General features: G+C 37.2%; 2 protein-coding genes across 6 annotated transcripts; one reads left to right on the forward strand and one right to left on the reverse strand.

Annotated features, from left to right (window-relative positions):
- The first annotated feature begins 236 nt into the window (after positions 1-236).
- mmp23bb (matrix metallopeptidase 23bb) lies at positions 237-5,923 on the forward strand. Of its 2 annotated transcripts, none has more exons than XM_051656749.1 (8): positions 237-372; positions 1,516-1,658; positions 2,028-2,167; positions 2,304-2,471; positions 4,045-4,209; positions 4,350-4,460; positions 5,268-5,394; positions 5,727-5,923. In XM_051656749.1, exons 1-8 carry the CDS (start codon positions 286-288, stop codon positions 5,920-5,922), a joined length of 1,137 nt encoding a protein of 378 aa, XP_051512709.1. In that variant the 5' UTR covers positions 237-285; the 3' UTR covers position 5,923. The 2 variants fall into 2 exon arrangements, with proteins under 2 accessions (XP_051512709.1, XP_051512710.1); XM_051656750.1 differs by having other exon boundaries at positions 266-372; positions 1,552-1,658.
- Positions 5,918-20,646, reverse strand: LOC127417056 (choline-phosphate cytidylyltransferase A-like). 4 transcript variants are annotated; one of them, XM_051656752.1, is made up of 11 exons: positions 20,420-20,646; positions 16,210-16,316; positions 16,003-16,099; positions 14,105-14,221; positions 13,050-13,201; positions 12,780-12,858; positions 12,496-12,638; positions 9,904-10,092; positions 9,098-9,275; positions 6,517-6,553; positions 5,918-6,033 (listed from the first exon to the last, which is right to left on the reverse strand). In XM_051656752.1, the coding sequence occupies exons 2-10, from the start codon at positions 16,312-16,314 to the stop codon at positions 6,519-6,521; spliced, it is 1,095 nt and encodes a 364-aa protein (XP_051512712.1). In that variant the 5' UTR covers positions 16,315-16,316; positions 20,420-20,646; the 3' UTR covers positions 5,918-6,033; positions 6,517-6,518. The 4 variants fall into 4 exon arrangements, with proteins under 4 accessions (XP_051512712.1, XP_051512713.1, XP_051512711.1 ...); XM_051656753.1 differs by having other exon boundaries at positions 5,928-6,065; XM_051656751.1 differs by having other exon boundaries at positions 5,937-6,073.
- Positions 20,647-22,033: the final 1,387 nt, after the last annotated feature.

Genomic DNA, 22,033 nt, shown 5'->3' on the forward strand with positions numbered 1-22,033 from the left:
TGCGCCCCGGAGAGAGTGAAAGTTCAGGCGAATAAACAGAAGTGTAGTAAAGAAAGTGCACTGCAAGTGTTAAACATATTTACCCGAAGCGTTTGATCGTGGAGACGTTGTCACGTGTGTCCAGCAAGAGTGCGCACGGATTTGGATGGATTTAGTCCAGTGGAAATACTTGAATTCTCAAGAATATATGGATGACAAAATATGACTGAAGCACACACACAAAGTGGAAGATAATCTGTCAAAGAAATAGTAAAAGTGAGGAAAGTTTCCATCTCAGGTTTAAAGATGCGCTGGGTTTGTTCCTGTGCGTTGTTGCTGATGGTTTTGGATAATGCTGTGCCTGTGGCAATGCCTGCGTGGAGTAAACACAAGGTAAAGAGATAATATAATGCCTTAGCTCAACTTAGTAATGTAAAGTACTTAATGTTTGAAAAATGTTATGGTCACAAATGAAAGAAAGCAGCAGTTGGATAGAGTAGCAGTGTCCTGACTTCTACCCTTCATCTAAAACTAGTTAAAAAAAAAAATCGAATTCTTGCATTATTATTATGCATAGGCTAGTCATACAAAGTGTATGACCATTTGATGATTTAAGAAACAATATGGAATTTTTGTCCTTTTAAAATGTCATTTGTCACACTGCTTAACTATTTAAATGAACTGCAAAAATGTTTCAAAATGGTTTCCATAAAAAAGAAGAAAAGAAAAAAAATAATTAAGAAATAACGACCAGTTACAGCACCTCAAATTTGAACCTAAAACATTTAAAAGTCCATGTCAACTACACATTAACTCACTTTCAAGACATTCTGTGGTGGATCTTATACATTTTCTTCTGGTAAAAAGTTGTAAAAGCTTTGCAAATAGCAAAAGGAGGAGGAAAAGAAGAAAGAGAGGAAAAAGTGTTGAAGGTCAATGGGAGGGGCAGAGGGTGGTCTCTGGGCGGATCTGTTCACATGTGGGTGACAGATATTCCAAATCTTTTGCTGCATGGAAAACTGATATGATGAGATGAGACCAGGTAGAACCAGAACTGAACTGAACAACCGATTTGCTTTGGAATAAGATTAGCTGTTCATCTATTTAGGCTTCTTGTTTATCACCATGCCACCATGGATCTTCACTGATACCATCTTTTGCCAAAACTAGGGTTGGTGCAACACTATGCTGGAAGGTATGCAGAGAATGTGCAGAACTGAGCCCCTCTGAAATTTGACTTACATTAGTCATGTGGATCAGAATCGCAATTTGTGTATATTTGCCAATTTTCACTTAGCCTACAGGGAATTTGACTTGGTGATTTACCCCAGGAACACAGTAAACATGTCACATCTAGTACACATGATATAATATTACACACAGTTTACAATATATAAACAGAATGTACAAAATGCAATACAAAATACGATATAATAAAATATACTTACATCTATTTTCAGTAGAAAAATAGATGCAAGGAAAAGCGTATCTACGCGTATCACACTTTCCACATTTCTTTTTCTTTATTTAATTCAGGTGGCTAGTATTCAGTTACATAAACCATGTGTGCAGACACCTCCACCTGTGGACATGCAATCACATGGAGGTCCGGGTCGGTCCAAGCGCTATGCCATCAACCCACTGGGATACAAGTGGGAGCATTTCAACATCACCTACAAGTGAGAGAGATCGGAGATCACCAGGAAAGGAACACCATTTACTCACTATATCAACATAAATAGGAGGGGGAAAAAAATGAATTTGATGACATAAGAAAAACTGTAGTTGACTTGGAGTGAATGGCCAAGAAATTGATGAGTCTTTCATTTGATGATCATGATTGTTGTAGACTTCCTGGAGTAAATATAGACAGATGGAGATATTTTGGGAACTACAGACTGAATCCAGGAATGTTGGGTCATAGCCAAACACAGATTTAGAGCATTTGTAAATGTGCATTTTGAATTGATAGCAGCCATAGAGACACTTTGAAAGTGTAATTTGCCATTCCTTTTTGTCTGGTTCTAATTTACGTTCCTGTCTTAAAGGATCACAAAGTTCCCAAACACGCTGAATAAAGAGGATACCCGCAAAGCTATCAGTATCGCCTTCACAAAGTGGAGTGATGTTTCCCCTCTGACTTTCACTGAAATCACCAACCCCAACAAAAGTGCTGACATCACAATAGGTAAGTCTGCAGGAACAGAGCCAAGACATCAAGCATATGAACTTGGCAGGCTGACGAAGGTTCTAGTAAAGAGTATGCCATTCAGCTGAATCTTCAATTTTTGTGAAAGGCTAATCAGCTTTCCTTTTGGAGTTAGGCTTCTACACATACAATCATACAGATTGTTGGTTGTCTCCACTGCACCCATGTTTTGATGGTTTGAACGGTGAGTTGGCCCACGCCTTCCTTCCCCCACGTGGGGAGATCCACTTCGACAACCACGAATTCTGGATTCTGGGCAAATCTCGCTTCAGCTGGAAGCAAGGTACTGACCTACTACATTTATTGAAAATGGGTGGATGTGCTGGTCAGGAAGTGGAGAAGAATATCAATCTAGGGGGCCTGTGTAGCTCAGCGAGTATTGACGCTGACTACCACCCCTGGAGTCACGAGTTCGAATCCAGGGTGTGCTGAGTGACTCCAGCCAGGTCTCCTAAGCAACCAAATTGGCCCGGTTAGAGTCACATGGGGTAACTTTGTGGTCGCGATTAGTGGTTCTCGCTCTCAATGGGGCGTGTGGTAAGTTGTGTGTGAATCGCAGAGAATAGCATGAGCCTCTACGTGCTGCGAGTCTCCGCGGTGTCATGCACAATGAGCCACGTGATAAGATGTGCAGATTGATGGTCTCAGAAGCAGAGGCAGCTGAGACTTGTCCTCCGCCACCCGAATTGAGGTGAGTAACTGCGCCACCACAAGGATCTAGTAAGTAGTGGGAATTGGGCATGCCAAATTGGGGAGAAAAGGGGATTAAAAAAAATTAAAAAAATAAATAAATAATAATAAAAAAAAAAAAATAAAAATAAAAAAAAAATATATATATATATATATATATATATATATATATATATATATATATATATATATATATATTTGCTCTTTGATATAACATGTTTATAAATGTTACGCAAGCAGCAAACATGAAGTTTTCATACACAGGCTGAAATTTCTTTTTTCTTTTTAAATTATAAATTATATAATTGGGTCAGTATTGCTATGTTGGGGCACTGAAACAAACTAATTGCAATTTCTTTTGGTGCCAACAGAAATGTTACACTGCACCTCTATGATCAGAGCTTGTCTTAACCTGTCTATTACACATCAAGAGCATTGTTCTGTATGTCATTTTAACTATCGTGTCTTATTTAGCTGGTATAAGGACGGCGAGCAGCTACTGACATCCATTCCTGGCTAAATTGTAATTAAAGATCGGGATCTGCGGCTCATGGCCAATGAATTCAATGAAGGGACGTACACCTGTCGCATCCATCGCCGCAGTAACATAGTCTCGGCTAATTCCTGGGCCATCTGCTTGAAGCCAGAGCAGTCCATTGTACATTGTGGCAATGATCCATGCAAAGTTCAACATCCTTTTTGGTGTCTTCACCAGTAAATTTGTTTACGTCTTTCTGGATAATGGTATCGAAAACCAAATATCAGTTTGGTGACTTTTGTGAAGCTTGGTCTGAAGATGATTTGCACCAATTTTGGTGAATATTGGACTAATGGGGTAGGAGTAGTTGTAAAAAAAAACAGTATGTGAATCCATTCAATATGGCAGGCTTTTGTTGTTATTTTAAAATTTATTAAAGCATTACATAAAATTGGTTTGCAATATTAAAAGCACGTAATATTTTTACTGCCATGCTTTCGAGATTATCTAACCCAAATTTGGTTAAATTTGGAAATAAAAAATGTTTCTTACATGATTCAAAATGGCAGAAAATCTAGTTGGGTGCATTTAGACTTTGGATTGTTGGTTCATTATTATACTGGTTTATCATTCTACTTCAGCTCATCCATTCTCCAGTTTGCTGCCCTGTTGTTCTTGTCCTGTAAAGGTATATGGCTGAATGACCTGGTTCAGGTAGCTGCTCATGAAATTGGACATACCTTAGGACTATGGCATTCACGGGACCCCAATGCTCTAATGCACCCTAATGCAACCTACACAGGTCAGCGAAATATTGCCCAAGATGATATCTGGGGCATCCAGCGCCTCTACGGTAAGCTAAAAAGAGCTGCAGAAATATAAGTGCAGCAAGTGGTCGGTTTCTTGTGCTTTTTGCTCAGAAAACCATCATGTTCAACATCTCTCCACCATTTAAGCTTATCGCTCTCATCTGTGCATGCATTTGTGCATCAGGGTGCATGGACAAAAAGCGTGTGTGTGATCCCTGGGCCCAGTTGGGTTTTTGTGAGATGAGGCGGAGCTTCATGAAGAAAAACTGCCCACAGCGCTGCAACCTGTGCTACGGTGAGACACTGAAACTATTGAAAAGATCACACTCCTACATCTTCTGCCAGCATTACACTCCTATACAAAAATTCTTTCATTGTTCACAGTATTCTTTTTTGTCCTACTTTATTTTCAATGGAAATCCGTTGGAATAAAAATTGACTTTACATGGGCTATTTTAGAATAGGAAAATATTTTTACACAATGAACGCTTTTACATGCACAATCTTACACCAATTGTACTTAATAAGCCAACAAAGTGTTTGGTCATGTAAACGCTTTAAGGTTTTCTTTTATTGGTGTAATGTCATAAAGGGTTTAAGCAAAAGTAGATTTTTTGCAAATTACCCCAATTTCACTCTGCATGTTAACACCTTTAGTCGCATTCTTACCGGCTTATCCAATGTGCGCAAGAGTTGTGCGCATGCCTGTTTACGCTTTGATGTCAAAAGCAGAGAATAATCTGATGATTTCAAGTCACTTGTAAATGCGAGTTTCTTGTCAAATCTTTGGAATAAGCTGATTTTTTTATAGTCATTAGCATATTGGTGTGCATGTAAACACACTCAATTGGCTTTATTCACCTTATTCACGTTAAACGATTATTAACGATCTGCATAAATAGTTCTAAATTCTTACATAAATGTTATTGCTGCATCAGGCCAGAGTCGACAGTTTCTTTATTATAATAAGTGCAATTTTGTTTTGATTTGTCAGTGTGACGCTCATGTCTGGTGTAGACATGGTAGACATGGTGTAACAAACAAGTACATATTGTATGTTTGTGTACAACATACAGACTTTTTAAAGTCCTTTGCACCTCAGAGCCTCTGGATGCTGTGTCCACTCCGACCCCTCCACCTGAAAATGTGAAGATCAAAATTGTGCCTAGAGGAAAAGTTGTGGGCTTCCGCTGTGGGACAAAAAATTCCCTAGTGCCTCCAAAAGTCAGGTAGAGCATTCTTTACTCCTAACAGATAGATCAAGGAATGCATTGCAGAGAATGCAGAGAATATGCAGTGTGCTATTTCTCCACCACTAGTGGCACCAAAGTGATTTGCAAAAAGTGTTCAAACATGTAGTCTTGCCCTAAACTCAAACCATTGGTTGAGTCAGCATTGCTATTTTGGGCACTGAAACAAACTAATTGCAATTTCTTTCGGTGCCACTTGTGGCACAGAAATTTTACACTGCACCTCTTATGATCAGAGCTTGTCTTAACCTGTCTATTACACATCAAGAGCATTGTTCTGTATGTCATTTTAACTATCGTGTCTTATTTAGCTGGTATAAGGACGGCGAGCAGCTATTGACATCCATTCCTGGCTATATTGTAATTAAAGATCGGGATCTGCGGCTTGTGGCCAATGAATTCAATGAAGGGACGTACACCTGTCGCATCCATCGCCGCGGTAACATAGTCTCAGCTAACTCCTGGGCCATCCGCTTGAAGCCAGAGCAGTCCTCCAACAACAGCTGATGGATTTATTGACCACTTGCTATAACTCCAGGGCTTGATACCACTCTGACCTCCACCGCAGTGAACCCATCTCTGTTTGGTGATCAACTCCAGACTGTCTTAAAGAATGACCTGCAATGGTTTGTTTACAGGCAGATGTGGTTCTGTGAATCTCATGAAAACACATACAGATCACCATTAGGATTCTTTCAGGGTTCCCACAGGCATGAATAATGTGTAAATACAGTATCATTGAATTTTAAAATAGTGATTTCCAGCCCAGGAAAAGTCATGGATTAATAATACAATTAATACAATTTCAGTACATTTCTATAGTGGTGAACATTTTCTGTTTAAGCTCTCTAAACTCTTAAATATTTTATAGACTAGTAATCACAAACAACTGAAAAAGTTATTGAAAAATCATGACTATTCAGTGGTTCTTTGCATTGTAACATTTTCATGACAATAAAATAAATATTAATTTAATGCTGAAGACTTTGAGTTTTCAAATAATTTATGAATAAAATAATTCCCATTATTCTAAATGATTATTCACATTACTTTAAAGGAATAGTTCACCCAAAAATGAAAATTCTCTCATCATTTACTCACCCTCATGCCGTCCCAGATGTGTATGACTGTCTTTTTTCTGCAGAACACAAATGAAGATTTTTAGAAGAATATCTCAGCTCTGTAGGTCCTCACAATGCAAGTGAATAGTGGACATAACTTTGAAGGTCCAAAAAGCACATAAAGGCAGCATAAAAGTAATCAAGTGGTTAAATCCACGTCTTCAGAAGTGATATGATAAGTGTGGGTGAGAAACAGAAACAGGTGGCGATTTGCAGGAAGAATGTAAATCGCCTAAAACAAAAGATTTATAGTAAAATAAGACTTAAACTAGATCTGTTTCTCAACCACACTTATATTGCTTTTGAAGACATGTATTTAACCACTTAAGTCGTATGAATTAATTTTATGCAGGGCCAGAGTGGCTAATTGTGGGGGATTGGGTGAATTCCCGGTGGGCCGGTCAAAAATTGGACCTTCTGATCTACTGCCTCCTACAGTATAAACAGGGCTACTGGCTGTTCTAGCTATTATTTTTAAATAGTTTTTATTCTCCAAAAATGGTATATTATTGGACATTAAAGGTGCTGTAATACATACAGTAGTGATTGTCTTTTGGTCCCAATAAAAACACAGTGAACATACCACAAGAGACATAGAGTGTATATTAAGTTATTTTACTCTCATTGGCCATAAATGGTTCAGTGAATGTTTGTTGTGATTGATGCCACTGGCGTTACTGGTATAATGTTCTGTTGATTCACAATGATAATCTAAAACAAGATGTCCCCTAATAATGTGTCTGACAAAGTCTTTTTTTCAGACACCACAGAAGATGGCACACATATAATCCAACTGAAGTCTTTCTGTCTTATGTAAACATGTAAACGAACACAAGTCCTAGTACCCTTTTGTGTTAACGCTGTCCCCCACTGGGCTTTGGTAATGTAAACATTCAGCATGCAAAACCTTTCCAGAAAGACTGGGACCCATGCCACAGAATAGCACAGGGTGTAAATGCCAGGTCTAGTAAAAAGAGACAGACATGGCCACTGCCAGGCCACCAAATTATTACTTCACATTGGAGTCCGAGATGAGTTAGTGTCCATTTGAGGGAAAACGGCTAACAAAGTTCAGAATTAACATAAGAAATCAAAGACATGGAATGTGATCCACACAAAATATGACTGAAAACTAAAACCAGACTTTCTAATTAACTGAGAAAAGAAGAAACATTCCACAACTATAAAAGAGAGCAAATGGATTGAGGACAACTGAGTCCTGGGATCCCTCCCCCATCCTGGAATTAGTCCCAAATTTGGCCCCTCTTCAAGTATGAAAAGATCTAGACAGTGAATGCAGATTAAAGTTAGTTTTATGCATAACTGAGAATGGAGATTATGTACTAGCAGATGCTGAAATGGCATAATGCAAAAAGGTTTTAAGCCCTAAAAATGCATAATTATGCAAGGTCCAAGCCTAACACATGATTTATTCAAAGAATAGGCCAACAATATGTCACCTTTTGGTTTAGTGGTGTGCAGCAAATCTCTCTGGAGGGAGAGGGAGGTGTGTGGTAGAGATGTGGGACCAAAATCTTTAGAAAGGCTTGTATGGATGATTTTGTTCACTATTGTGTTAAGGCCAGTTAAATACATTTTCCTTATTCAGATAAACCTTACACTGAAAATGCTGCTGTGAAAACAGCCATGAACCTGCTTTATTTTTATTCTCGGCTATTCATAATGGCTTTAAAGAACAGGATTCAGACAGCAGAGTTAAAGGAATAGTTCTGCCGAAAATGAAAATTCTCTCATCATTTACCCTCATGCCATCCCTGATGTGTATGACTTACTCTCATCTGCAGTACACAAAGATTTTTAGAAGAATATCTCAGCACTGTAGGTACATACAATGCAAGTGAATGGTGACCAGAACTTTGAATCACCAAAAAGCACATAAAGGCAGCATAAAAATAATCCATATGACTTTAGTGGTTAAATCCATGTCTTCAGATGTAATATAATAGATATGGATAAGAAACAGATCAATATTTAAATCCCCCCCAGATAAAGACTCCAGTGGTTAAATCTATATTCTCAGAGGCGATTTGATAGGTATGTGAGAAACAGATCAATATTTAAGTTATTTTTTACTCTAAATTCTCCTCCCTGCCCAGTAGGTGGAAATATGTAAGAATGTTAATTGCCAAAAACAAAAGAAGAATGTGAGAGTGGAGATTTATAGTAAAAAATGACTTAAATATTGATCCGTTTCTCACCCACACCTATCATATCGCTTCTGAAGACATGGATTTAACCACTGGATTATTAATTATTTTTATGCTGCCTTTATGTCCTTTTTGGAGCTTCAAAGTTCTGGCCACCATTCACTTGCATTTTATGGACCTACAGAGCTGAGATATTCTTCTAAAAATCTTTATTTGTGTTCTGCAAAAGAAAGAAAGTCATATATATCTGAGATGGCATGAGGGTGAGTAAATGATGAAAGAATTTTCATTTTTGGGTGAACTACTCCTTCAAAGAATATAAAACATGTTCAATGTGAAAAACAGTTGCTTGTGAGCAGGAAAAGGATGTCTCCTAGTCATCCTCGTCCTTACTGAAGTGTGCACTGCTGTGGTGAACAGGAGGAAAAGACGGTGAAGAGGTTTTGGTGAAGAAGGGAAGACGGAAGGTGGGGGAAGGAGAGCGCTCCTCGCGTACGGGACTGCTGCTGGGGCTTTGTCTGGGACTGATGGCTTGTAACATCCGTCCTTTTCCCTCTTTCAGCATGTGCTTCTGTTAAGACAGGTGATAAATAATATTAAATCATACATAGGGAAATGAGTGTATGGATGGTTGTATCTGTTGACAAACACATCTTTAAAAGAAATAGTTCTCATGGAAATTCAAAATGGACAACCAGTTTTAATTTTAAGTCATTATTCGCTGAAACGCAATAAAGCTCCATTTGTGTCTGCATATATTCAAGTATGGGGTGGCTCAAGATGTGTTGCACCACATTTGAAGTCAATAGTCAAGTTTTCATCAGAAAAAGCAGAATATACATATATATATATAAACATTGTGAATAAAGCAGTGTTTTCATACCATGCGTTTAAGAGGACAAAATCATCACTTCTTGTGAAAATGGGTCAAAATAGAAATAAAATGGAAGTTGAAGCCACAGCGGTGCTTTTATTTAATGTAATAAATGACTTGTGGTTTACAGTATGCAGACAAAATGCTCTGACAAACTTCATGTTTGCTAGCGTTCTGCAGCAGATGCCTTATATTCAGGAGTGAAAGTGTGTCAGATAGTTCTGGGAGGTTACAGAAGAAAATAATTTTGATGACAGGCTTTGGATCCAGCATTTTAGAATGACCTGTTGAAACATCAATTAATCTCAAAGATGTTTTGACTCACTAGTGCCCCGTCCGGACCAAACATCTCCAAAAAGTTCCCGATGAACTCTCGTGACTTCTCCTCCCATTTCAGAATGAGGTCGATGCTCTTCTCCTCCACCTTCTGCACAAACTCTTTACTCTTCTCCTCCACATCCCGCACCTTCTGCTTCACCTTATCTACATGCTCCTGCAGGTGATACTTCTTCTCCTGGGAGGAAGAGGGCACCAGAGTCATGGAGCTTAGCTGAGGTCTACAGAGCAGATCAATGAACGCTAACACTTCAAACCTTTCCTAACTAATAATTTTAGTTTGATTTATAATTGAGGGTAGAGTATCCTCATATATGGACTGTGGACTTTCAGAAAGTAAAGTCTTGTTAAAACATTTTTCACACACTCTGAAAATCATGAAAATTCCCACCAGGGTCATCTGTACCACATCTCAAATTTTTTATTTTGTTTAATAGAATTCTGTGGTGGAAATGACATTTTTAAATGTAAAACAATAATAATAATAATTGTGTGTGTGTTTATATATATAATATATATATATATATATATATATAAAAAACACACACACACACACAGTACTGTACAGAAGTCTTTGGCACATAATATGTTTCACAAAGGCATTTGTCTTAAGATGGTTATTTATATCTTCAGCTTTAGTGTGTCAATAGGAAATATACATTTTAGACTCCCAAACATTAGAAAAGATTAGAATAGAAGAACAGGGAGCCCTGCAACAGATGTCATGGCCCCCACAAAGCCCCCCACTGAACACTGTGTCAGTCTGAGATTACATGAAGAGACAGAAGCAATTGAGACAGACTAAATAGATAGAAGAACTGTGGTGAATTCTACAAGAAGCTTGGAACATCCTATCTGCCAACATACCAAGAAAAACTGTGTCCAGGTGTACCTAGGAGAATTGGTGCGGTTTTAAAGGCAAAGGTGGTCACACCGAATATTGATTTAACTTTTTTATGTTTACTGGACTTTGTATGACATTAATTGATAAATTAAAACTATTTATGGCATTATTTTTTTAAGACATCCTCACTATGCAACATTTTTCACAAGTGCCTAAACCTTTTGCACAGTACTGTATATATAAAAATAGCTGACTCCTTTGTCTTCCTAAGGCTAATTTCATAGCTTACATTTTATGTATCCTAAATACACACAATAATATTTTCACTCTTTTTGCATAATTTGGCAAAATTACAGCTTGACTGGAAATGAAGCCCAATTAAAATATTTTAAGATATTTACCTTGATTTTTGTTTTCTTCAGACATATTGTCTCATATTTCATCTCAAGCATGCTCTTCACTGACACTTCTGTCGAATTGGTCAACAAGTACAATAACTTTTGAATTTTTTTATTAAGGGCTAAATTGCTTGTTGTGGTGGAAATGACATCTGGGAAAGTCGTAATAAAAAAAATTAAAATGTTGAAAGTCTGGGACAAGGCTAAAACTTAAATTAAAACTTTAATTTGTACATAAAACGCATTTGAAAAATACCAAAAATAAATTATGATGGCCTGGTAAAAAGTTTCAAAGTAAGTTTTAATATGACCTTCATTTAACAAAACCACAAAAGTTGAAATCTGTTCGTTTTAATAAAAATCAACCTCCAGGGCATGAAAATGCCCAAAGTTTAAGAAATACCCTTATAGAAGAAGTATTAAAAAAAAAAAATTATATATATATAAGTGGTAACATTTCACAATAAGTTTCCATATGTAAATGCATTAGGTATCTTGAACTAACAATGGACAATAATGTATACACTCACTGAGCACTTTATTAGGAACACTAAGGTCCTAATAAAGTGCCCGACGTGGTCTTCTGCTGTTGTAGCCCATCCACCTCAAGGTTCAACATGTTGTACATTCTGAGATGCAATTCTGCTCACTACAATTGTACAGAGGGGTTATCTGGGTTACCATTCTCTGTTGACCTCTCTCATCAACGAGTACACAAAACTGCTGCTTATTGGTTGTTTTTTGTTTTTCATACCATTCTCTTTACATTCTAGAGACTGTTGTGTGTGAAAATCCCAGGAGATCAGCAGTTACAGAAACACTCAAATCAGCCCGTCTGGCACCAACAATCATGCCACGGTCCAAATCACTGAGATCACATTCTTTCCCCATTCTGATGGTTGATGTGAACATTAACTGAAGCTCCTGAACCGCATCTGAATGATTTTATGCACTGCTGCGACATGATTGGCTGATTAGATAATCACATGAATAAGTAGGTGTACAGGTGTTCCTAATAAAATGCTCAGTGAGTATTTTTTTACAGCATTTATTAATCTTTTATAAAGTTAGTTTATAAAAATACAAATTGTTCATTGTTAGTTTATGTAAGTTCATAGTGCATTAACTAATGTTAACATGTACAACGTTTGTATTGGAGTATGTTGAAATTAACAATAACCAAGATGTATCAATTCTGTAAAAGTATTGCTCATTGTTAATTCATGTTAACTAATGCAGTTAACTAAAGTTTACTAATGGAACCTTATAGTAAAGTGTTACCGAAATAGTCCTAGATGGAAAGTGCAGTTAAAACATGAGTGTAGTCAAGTACACTCACATTGATGAAGCTGACATTCAGCTCTTTGGCAGTGTAGCCTCTCTGCAGGTTTCGTCTCACGTAAACATCATAGTCGCGCACGATGCGTGTGATTATGTCAGATGTGGAGATGCCCTCTGTTCTCTCGGTTGGCGCAAACATGCCTTGGAACAAGTGAGTCAAACATCAAACTGAATAGCGAATCTTGTACTTCTACCACAGGTCTGCTCTTTTGACAGAAATATAAAAATAGATTTTTTGACATTTGTGTAATTATACTATGCACAAGTTGTGCTAATACCTACCTGCCTCCTTTATATGTTTGTAAACATCATCACTTCCTGCTGAGATGTATGGTATGTCATCATGGGCGACAAAGTCTATCTGTGAAGGTCATCATATCTGGATATATTTATTTAAGCTTTTTCCTATTTCAGTGAGATAGCACTGTCATAAGATTATATACTTTGAATTTATGGACATGTACTTTACGTTAAGTTAAATGCATTTAAATTCATGATATTTTTTTTTTTTTTTTTTACCCCTTTAAAATATAATGTTGTCTTGACACTCACTCTGTGCTCGGCCAGAAATTCAGGTGTCAGTGTCCACGGAGCGTTCCGGACCACCTCATCAACATAACGACAGTGACTCACTGCATCGTAACGTTCGTCCTCGTTCATTACAGTGAAGCCCTTAAATTTATATGTCAAATCATCACTGCACACTGGAAAACAAGGATGGGACAGAAAATGTCTATTAAAAACAATTTATAGGAATAGTTCATCCAAAATTGTTCACCCTCCCCCAAAAAAAGATAATAAATCAACAAAAATGATACGTTATTCTGATATAAAAGTAGTATTTATACATATTTAAATAATACCATTATTTGCTATTTTGTATTTATACATAATATTTAATTGATTTCCAATATTTTTACTGTAACAAAAATAGTTGTTAAAATAATTACTGGATGTGTCTGACTTTCTTCCTTCTGCAAAACAAAAATGAAGATTTTCAGAAGAATATTTCAGCTCTGTTGGTCCATAAATTGCAAGTGAATGGTGACCAGAACTTTAAAGCTGAAACAGCACATAAAGGCATCATAAAAGTAATCCATTCGACTCCAGTGGTTTAATCCGTGTCTTCTGAAGTGACCCAATCAGTTTTGGGTGTGAACAGACCAAAATGGAACTTATTTTTCACTATAAATCTTTACATCAGCAGTCTCCTTGGATCATGACTTTTGTAATCAAGCTTGAAATCATGATCCTGCCTAGAGACCAAAATCATGCCTCACCCAAAATCTAAGTCTTCTGAATCACTTCAGAAGACGTTGATAAAACAACTGTAGTTGTTTGGATTACTCTTATGCTACCTTTATGTGCTTTTCAGACCTTCAAAGTTCTGGTCAACATTCATTTACATTGTATGGACCTACAGAGCTGAAATACACTTATAAAAACCTTTAGTTGTGTTCTGCAGAAGAAAGAAAGTCATACACATCTGGGGTGGCATGTGGGTGAGTAAATGATGAGAGAATTTTCATTTTTGAATGAACTATTCTTCAAAGTAGAAGTTTTTAATCTTGCTAAACAGGCTGCTGCAGCTCAGTATCCAAACTCACCACCTACGATGAGATGTGTGTTGGGGAAAAGGCACTTGGCCTGCATCAAAGCACGAGCGTGTCCTGAATGGAACATGTCAAAAATCCCATCTGCATAGACACGCACTGGACGGTCCTCTAAAGAGACATGGGGAGTTATAGAGAAATCTTACAGATTATATTAATTACAGTTGAAGTCAGAATTTTAAATAAAACTTAGCCAAATACATTTAAACTCAGTTTTTCACAATTGCTGACATTTAATCATAAAAAACATTCCCTGAGTTAGATCAGTTAGGATCACTAATTTATTTTAAGAATGTGAAATGTCAGAATAATAGTAGAGAGAATGATTTATTTCAGCTTTTATTTCTTTCATCACATTCCCAGTGGGTCAGAAGTTTAATTACAATTTATTAGTATTTGGTAGCATTGCCTTTAAATTGTTTAAATTGGGTCAAACATTTTGGGTAGCCTTCCACAAGCTTCTCACAATAAGTTGCTGGAATTCTGGCCCATTCCTCCAGATAGAACTGGTGTAACTGAGTCAGGTTTGTAGGCCTCCTTGCACGCACACACTTTTTCAGTTCTGCCCACAAATGTTCTATCGGATTGAGGTCAGGGATTTGTGATGGCCACTCCAATACCTTCACTTTGTTGTCCTTAAGCCATTTTGCCACAACATTGGAGGTATGCTTGGGGTCATTGTCCATTTGGAAGACACACTTGAGACTGAACGTTAACTTCCTGGCTGATGTCTTGAGATATTGCTTCAATATTTCCGCATAATTTTCCTTCCTCATGATGCCATCTATTTTGTGAAGTGCACCAGTCCCTCCTGCAGCACAGCACCCCATAACATGATGCTGCCACCCCCATGCTTCACGGTTGGGATGGTGTTCTTCGGCTTGCAAGCCTCACCCTTTTTCCTCCAAACATAACGATGGTCATTATGGCCAAACTGTACAATTTTTGTTTCATCAGACCAGAGGACATTTCTCCCATGTGCACTTGCAAACTGTAGTCTGGCTTTTTTTTTTTTTTTTTATGGCAGTTTTGGAGTAGTGGCTTCTTCCTTGCTGAGCAGCCTTTCAGGTTATTTCAATATAGGACTTTTTTACTGTGGATATAGATACTTGTCTACCTGTTTCCTCCTGCATCTTCACAAGGTCTTTTGCTGTTGTTCTGGGATTGATTTGCACTTTCACACAAAAATAAGTTCATCTCTAGGTGACAGAATGCATCTCCTTCCTGAGCGGTATAATGGCTGCGCAGTCCCATGGTGTTTATACTTGCATACTATTGTTTGTACAGATGAACGTGGTACCTTCAGGCATTTGGAAATTGCTCCCAAGGATGAACCAGACTTGTGGAGGTCCTCAGTTTTTTTTTCTGAGGTCTTGCCTGATTTATTTTGATTTTCCCATGATGTCAAAAGCAAAAAGGCACTGAGTTTGAAGGTAGGCCTTCAAATACATCCACAGGTACACTTCCAATTGACTAATTAGCCAATCAGAAGCTAAATTAGGCTTGACATCATTTTTTTTTAATTTTCCAAGCTGCTTAAAGGCACAGTTAACTTAGTGTTTGTAAACTTCTGACCCACTGGAATTGTGATATAGTCAATTAAAAGTAAAACAATCTGTCTGTAAACAATTGTTGGAAAAATTACTTGTGTTATGCACAAAGTAGATGTCCTAAACGACTTGCCAAAACTATAGTTTGCTAATATAAAATCTGTGGAGTGGTTAAAAAATTAGTTTTAATGATTTCAACCTAAGTGTATGTATACTTCTGGCTTCAACAGTATATACAGATTATGCTGGTGGTACTTCTTCATTGAGTGTAACTAAAATACGCAGTTGCAGAGACTGTGTGTGAAAAGAGGATAAATGTAGAGAAAGGAGACATTCAGACACCTGGAGTTCCACGCTGAGCCTCTTCCATGCTAACGCGAACATATGGTGTTTTTGCAGCCTCCACCTCATCAGCGAATGGTGCAGGATCTCTCAGGCCCTATAACCACAAACACAGACCTCAAGATCAGTGTATTCTGTACACAGGAAATTATGTCATCACACTTTTTTGATATAAAAGGAGACAGCAGACGCCTTCGTATCATTTACCAAAGTCCTTAGTGGTATTTTTTGGACACACTCTCCATCTTTTATCTCTCCATTCAACTCCACTCTCTTCCTCTTCCTGCTGAGCCCCGAACTGTGCGCCTCCATCCCTGCATGACAAATATATCATCCAAACTTAGATAAGTCACCTTTAAAAAAGCTGTTAGAAACAAGTTAAGTATGACCGCATTTTTGTGGTAAGGTGTTCATTACCACAGAAATTACTTTCAACTTATCCATCAGTTTGTAAAACCATGAAAAAATCATGTTTGAGGTAATGCTCTTAAAATGGAACTCTATGAGGCAAGGCATTACCGAAGGGTTAATAGCAAAAATACAGTATACAGCTCATATTTTTGTCGAAGTACTTTAATTCTTCCATACAAATGTGTGTTATTTGAGCTGTAAAAATGTCTAAAACATACTTTTAGCAGCGGGACTACAGTTTTAGACTGATTAACTTCTTTTTATGTATATTAGTATTAGTATAATAACAGGAAATGTACTGACCCTGATCAGACGCTCCGGGAGCTGAGTTTCTCCTTTAAACACGACTTTATTCTTTATCATGGGTTGAAGTGAACACACACAGGACTTTATGATCACTCCCGGTGTCTGAACAGTCCAGTCCATCCAAATGCGTGTTATCTGAGCTGTAAAATTGTCTCAAACATACTTTTGACAGCAGGACTACAGTTTTAGACGAATGAACTTCTATTTATGTGTTAAAGGAATAGTTCACCCAAAAATGAAAATTCTCATATCACTTACTCACCCTCATGCCATCCCAGATGTGTATGAATTTCTTTCTTCAGCAGAACACAAATTAAGATTTTTAGAAGAATATTTCAGCTCTGTAGGTCCTCACAATGCAAGTGAATGGTGACCGAAACTTTGAAGGTCCAAAAAGCACCAAAAATGTAAAAAGTAATCCATAAGACTCCAGTAGTTAAATCCATGTCTTCATAAGCGATATGATAGGCATGGGTGAGAAACAGATTAATATTTAATTCCTTTTTTACTATAAATCTCCACTTTCGACCAGCTCTCCTATGTGCCTTCACGAGAGGACCTAGTTCTTCTTCTTTTGCCTTTTTTTGGCAATTTGCATTCTTAGTGCTTGTCACCAATTACAGGGCAGGGAGGAGAAAGAAAAAAGAAGGGAGGGATAAAAGAAATGAAAATAATAAATAAATCATATTTGCACTACAGCCTTGTAGGTGACGATATGCACGAAGAATATGAATTTTGTGTAAATTTATAACATTACACTTTGTATTATATAACCCTGGAATAAGTTTTAAAAAACAAGTTAAAACAGATGCAATGAGGTTTCTAATACAGCTGTTGAGACAGTGACAGTAAATTTGCCAGCTTCTCTCTTTTGAATGCAGTAATTGTGGAAGTATTGTGGAAATGTAATAATGGCGGTTTTCTTTTGCTGTTGGAGCAAATGGGTAAGTGACAATTATATTCATTCACTGCCATCGATCTTTAACCTGCAATTGTTTAGCCTAATTCTGCATTCCAAAACCCTAGAAAAGGGTCTATAGGAAGGCTGGTCAAAACTGGAGATTAATAGTAAAAAAGGACTTAAATATTGATCTGTTTCTCACCCACACCTATCATATCACTTCTGAAGACATGAATTAAACCACTGGGGTTGTGTAGATTACTTTTATGTTTCCTTTGTGTGCTTTTTGGTGCTTCAAATTTCTTTCCACCATTCACATGCATGTTATGGACCTACAGAGCTGAAATACTTTCTAAAAATCTTTGTGTTCTGCAGAAAAAAGAAAGTCACATCTGGCATGGCATGCAGGTGAGTAAATGATGAGAGAGTTTTCATTTTTGCGTGAACTAACCCTTTAATATTTCTCTGTGTGAACTCTCAATTTCTGGTGTCCTTGCGTGAATCATCGAAAGTTGCCGCGCTCTTCGGCTTAACATGGTCATGGCAGGAGTTGAAATATTGGAAATAACTTTGCACAGTAAGTGCAATTAGTAAGTGATTTTATTACACTAATATCGTGTTGACGCGTTTAATGTTTAATTATTGTGGCTATAATTTGAAAACTGTGTGTATTTAACCTTTAAGCTATTCTGGTGCAATGGTGCTCCATAGACCACCGTTGTAAGCATTTTACTTGTCATGATTTATAAACTCGGGGACGGGTCGAAATGATTTAGTCACAGATGTTGTCGACAAAGATTGACTTGTACTGAACTCCAAACTAGAGTTGGGGTACTCGAGTCATGAGTCCAATTTTAATGAACTTGGACTTGTCACGGACTCGGATGCATTTTACTCGGACTTGACATGAACTCGAGCCTTTGGGACTCAGGATTTTTTTCCAAGTCCAGCCAAGTCCATGACATTTGAGATGCAATGAAAAAAATGAATAAATAACAAAACAGAAATTAATGAACACATCTCTGTCTGCATGCAGCTGTATTAGCCCCTGAAGTCATAGACATAGCCAGAGTTGTTTCACTGTGTTTAAGCAAACATACACACATACATATGCACGTGCACAGGCACACTCATCAGTCAACCAATAGGCTTGAATGTTACTACAGAGACTACAGTATACCATCGACTATAGAGGTGGCTGGCACGACGAAAACATAAAGATGGGTATGTATCCAATATAATAGAAACTAAACAAGGCAGTTTCACACGACACGGGACCTGACAACTGGTCAAATTGCATGTGGTGTTTGTACAGCCAAGACGGTGTTCGCATTGTGGTTTCATCGTGATTAAAAACTGAAAATCAAGAACTTCATTGAGTCAAGTCACCCACATCATGTCTCTCACAGTTTACTAAAAACAGCATATCGAAATAAAAATAGTATTAATATTGGATCTGAAGTCTTTTTAGGTGTAATGTATCTACACATGAAGGCTTCTGTAGTCTCTTGTGGTCCACGCAGTGTTGTCAGCTTGAACTGGTCCATAATAGCTTGATGAATTAACTGTGTAACTTTTTAAATAGTTGGGGAAAAAAAGTGTTATTACTAAAGCAGACAGCAACTCTAAACAGATAAACAGCACCTATTTATTATTGATAGACTATTTTCAAAGCATTGATGAGCTGCTTAAAATACATTCTTTTACAGCATTTGTCCAGCATTCACAACATTCAACCATGCTCAAAGTATTAGGATATTTTGGGCAGTGAAATGTTTTGATTATAATTTAATTATAGACTATAAAATAACTGTATTATTCGATGACAGAGTTTGTGTATGAAGCTTCATGTTACGAGTTGAATTTATTTGGTTATGACGTTTTTATTTTAAAATGTTTATTTTATTTTATTTTTTATTGTAAACCACCGTGTAACTTATGCACGTCTTTTTTTTTTAGCCTACATTTCTGACACTTTTGGTCCTAATATTATCAATGGGCTTTTCCAGTGTTTTTGGATGTAGCATTTGCAGTCAAATCGTGAGACTAACTTCTCAGTGAGTGCTAATTACTACTGTGTTTACTCATTTGTATGTACTGTATTTTCCCAAATCAGTCGGCAGATAGAGAATAAAGATTCAGAAAGAAATTCATGAACAGATTCATTCGGACTCGACTAAGGTGGACTTGGACCCAACACTACTCTCAACATGATTTTTAATGACATCACCGTTAAGATGTGTCGTATGTCAAAAGCCCGCCACGCTGACCCAGATCATTTCAAATCACTGTATGATGATGTAGGACAGCCAGATATATGGCACAGTTTCTAACAGAGAAGGGGGCAACAAAGAGAGAAAAATACAATCACTGCTTTCATTTCCCAATTTCTTCCTTCTCAATTGCTCTATTGTTCACTAAGAAGTTGCTTAGTGTTTATTTGAATGTCCTACAAAAGTAACAGTAAGCTAAACCAAAGCAAAACCTCATAAACCTCGTACATGAAACCACAGACCTCAAACCTCTCATACTGTCCTTTTGGGTTATGTTAAAAGCAACCATTAGATAGCATAATCATGATATATTCAACAACTAAATTCATAGCACAGACTATAAACTAACATATAAATGAATAAAAATAAGTGAACACAATTGTACTGGACACGAGTATCGACTCAAATGAGCATTTCCTCCATGCAAAGGAGAATAAACGGAGCTAACATCAGGAAATACATTTAGACGCTTCCTTTCAGTAACATACATAATTTAAATTAGTATAATAACAGGAAATGTACTGACCCTGATCAGACGCCCGGGAGCTGAGATTCTGCTTTAAACACGACTTTATTCTTTATCATGGGCTGAAGTGAACACACACAGGACTTTATGATCACTCCCGGTGTCTGAACAGCCCATTTCTGTTTGTAAAGAGTTTAGAGTCCATATGCTGCAGTTATGACAGCTCTCCCTTCACAAGACTTCATCATCATCATCAAATCTCAGTAATAACAACACGCATCCTTCCGCTCAGAAGACTCACTTCCTCTTTTAAATACCGACATCTAGCGATCACTCACAGCATCAACCAGTTGCCAGACCCTTCTCAAACTGGAGAGTAGCCTAAATTCACAAGGTAAGGAAGATAAGGGTCAGCTTTAGCTGTAATGACGTAGATTTACATCGAAAGGTTAAACTGTGTTTAGGCTAATTCCTGGTGAAGAACTACACTACCCATGAATCATGAAGAGAAATATCCACCAATCAGAGAGTCGCGGTAAACAAACCGCAGCAAACGAGCTCTGTGATGACCGCCCCTTCCTTCACACTTTGACGCAATCAAGTAGGTGTTACTACACACTCAAACTACTTATATATTTGTGTATATCTGAATATATTGCCATAAAATCAAAATATACTGTATTGTTTCTATACTTACAGTATAAGTTTATGGAAAAAAATTAATGGGAAAGAACTTCTGGAAGCAAGATGGCTGAAAAAAGTGGACGGGCACTGCTGTGACAAATTTACCCAGCCATAAAGCATGATAAAATGCCCTGCCATGGAAATCTTGCATGTTTCCAAAAATACCTAAGATATAAAAACAAATGGAGGGCTGCACACACATGCTGGGCAATCAGTGACTGTTGTTGAGTGTATCAACCGTGTATCAAAGTTTTATTTCCATAAGAATATACATAATATAAAAAGTAAACTTTTCTGTTTTCTGCTCAAAACATCAATACAAACCAATTTTATAGTTATTTATGGTAATCTACTTTAAGATTATCTATAGCTAGTTCATCAGTAGAGAAAGTTAAAGGGATAGTTCACCCAAAACATGAAAATTCTCATTTACTCAGCCTCATGGCATCCCAGATGTGTATGACTGTCTTTCTTCTGCAGAACACAAACAAACATTTTTATAAGAATATTTCAGCTCTGTAGGTCCTCACAATGCAAGCGAATGGTGACCATAAATTTAAAGCTCCAAAAAGTATATAAAGGCAGAATAAAATTAATCCATAAGACTCCAGTGGTTAAATTCATGTCTTCAGAAGAAATATGATAGATGTGGCTGAGAAACAGATCAATATTTAAGTCCTTTTTTTTACAGTGTCACCACCTTTGACCAGCCCCATCCAGAAGGTGGCGATATGCACGCAAAATGCGAATCTCCCAAAAAAATAAAAAATAAATAAAATAAAAAGAAGAAGAATGTGGAAGGAAAGTGGAGATTTATAGTAAAAAATGACTTAAATATTGAACTGTTTCTCACCCACACTTATCATATCGGTTCTGAAGGCATGGGTTAAACTACTGGAATCGTATGGGGAATTTTATGCTGCATTTATGTGTTTTTTGAAGCTTCAAAGTTTTGTCTACCATTCACTTGCATTGTAAAGACCAACAGAG

This window comes from Myxocyprinus asiaticus, chromosome 26, assembly GCF_019703515.2.
Source record: "Myxocyprinus asiaticus isolate MX2 ecotype Aquarium Trade chromosome 26, UBuf_Myxa_2, whole genome shotgun sequence".
NCBI classification, from domain to species: domain Eukaryota; kingdom Metazoa; phylum Chordata; class Actinopteri; order Cypriniformes; family Catostomidae; genus Myxocyprinus; species Myxocyprinus asiaticus.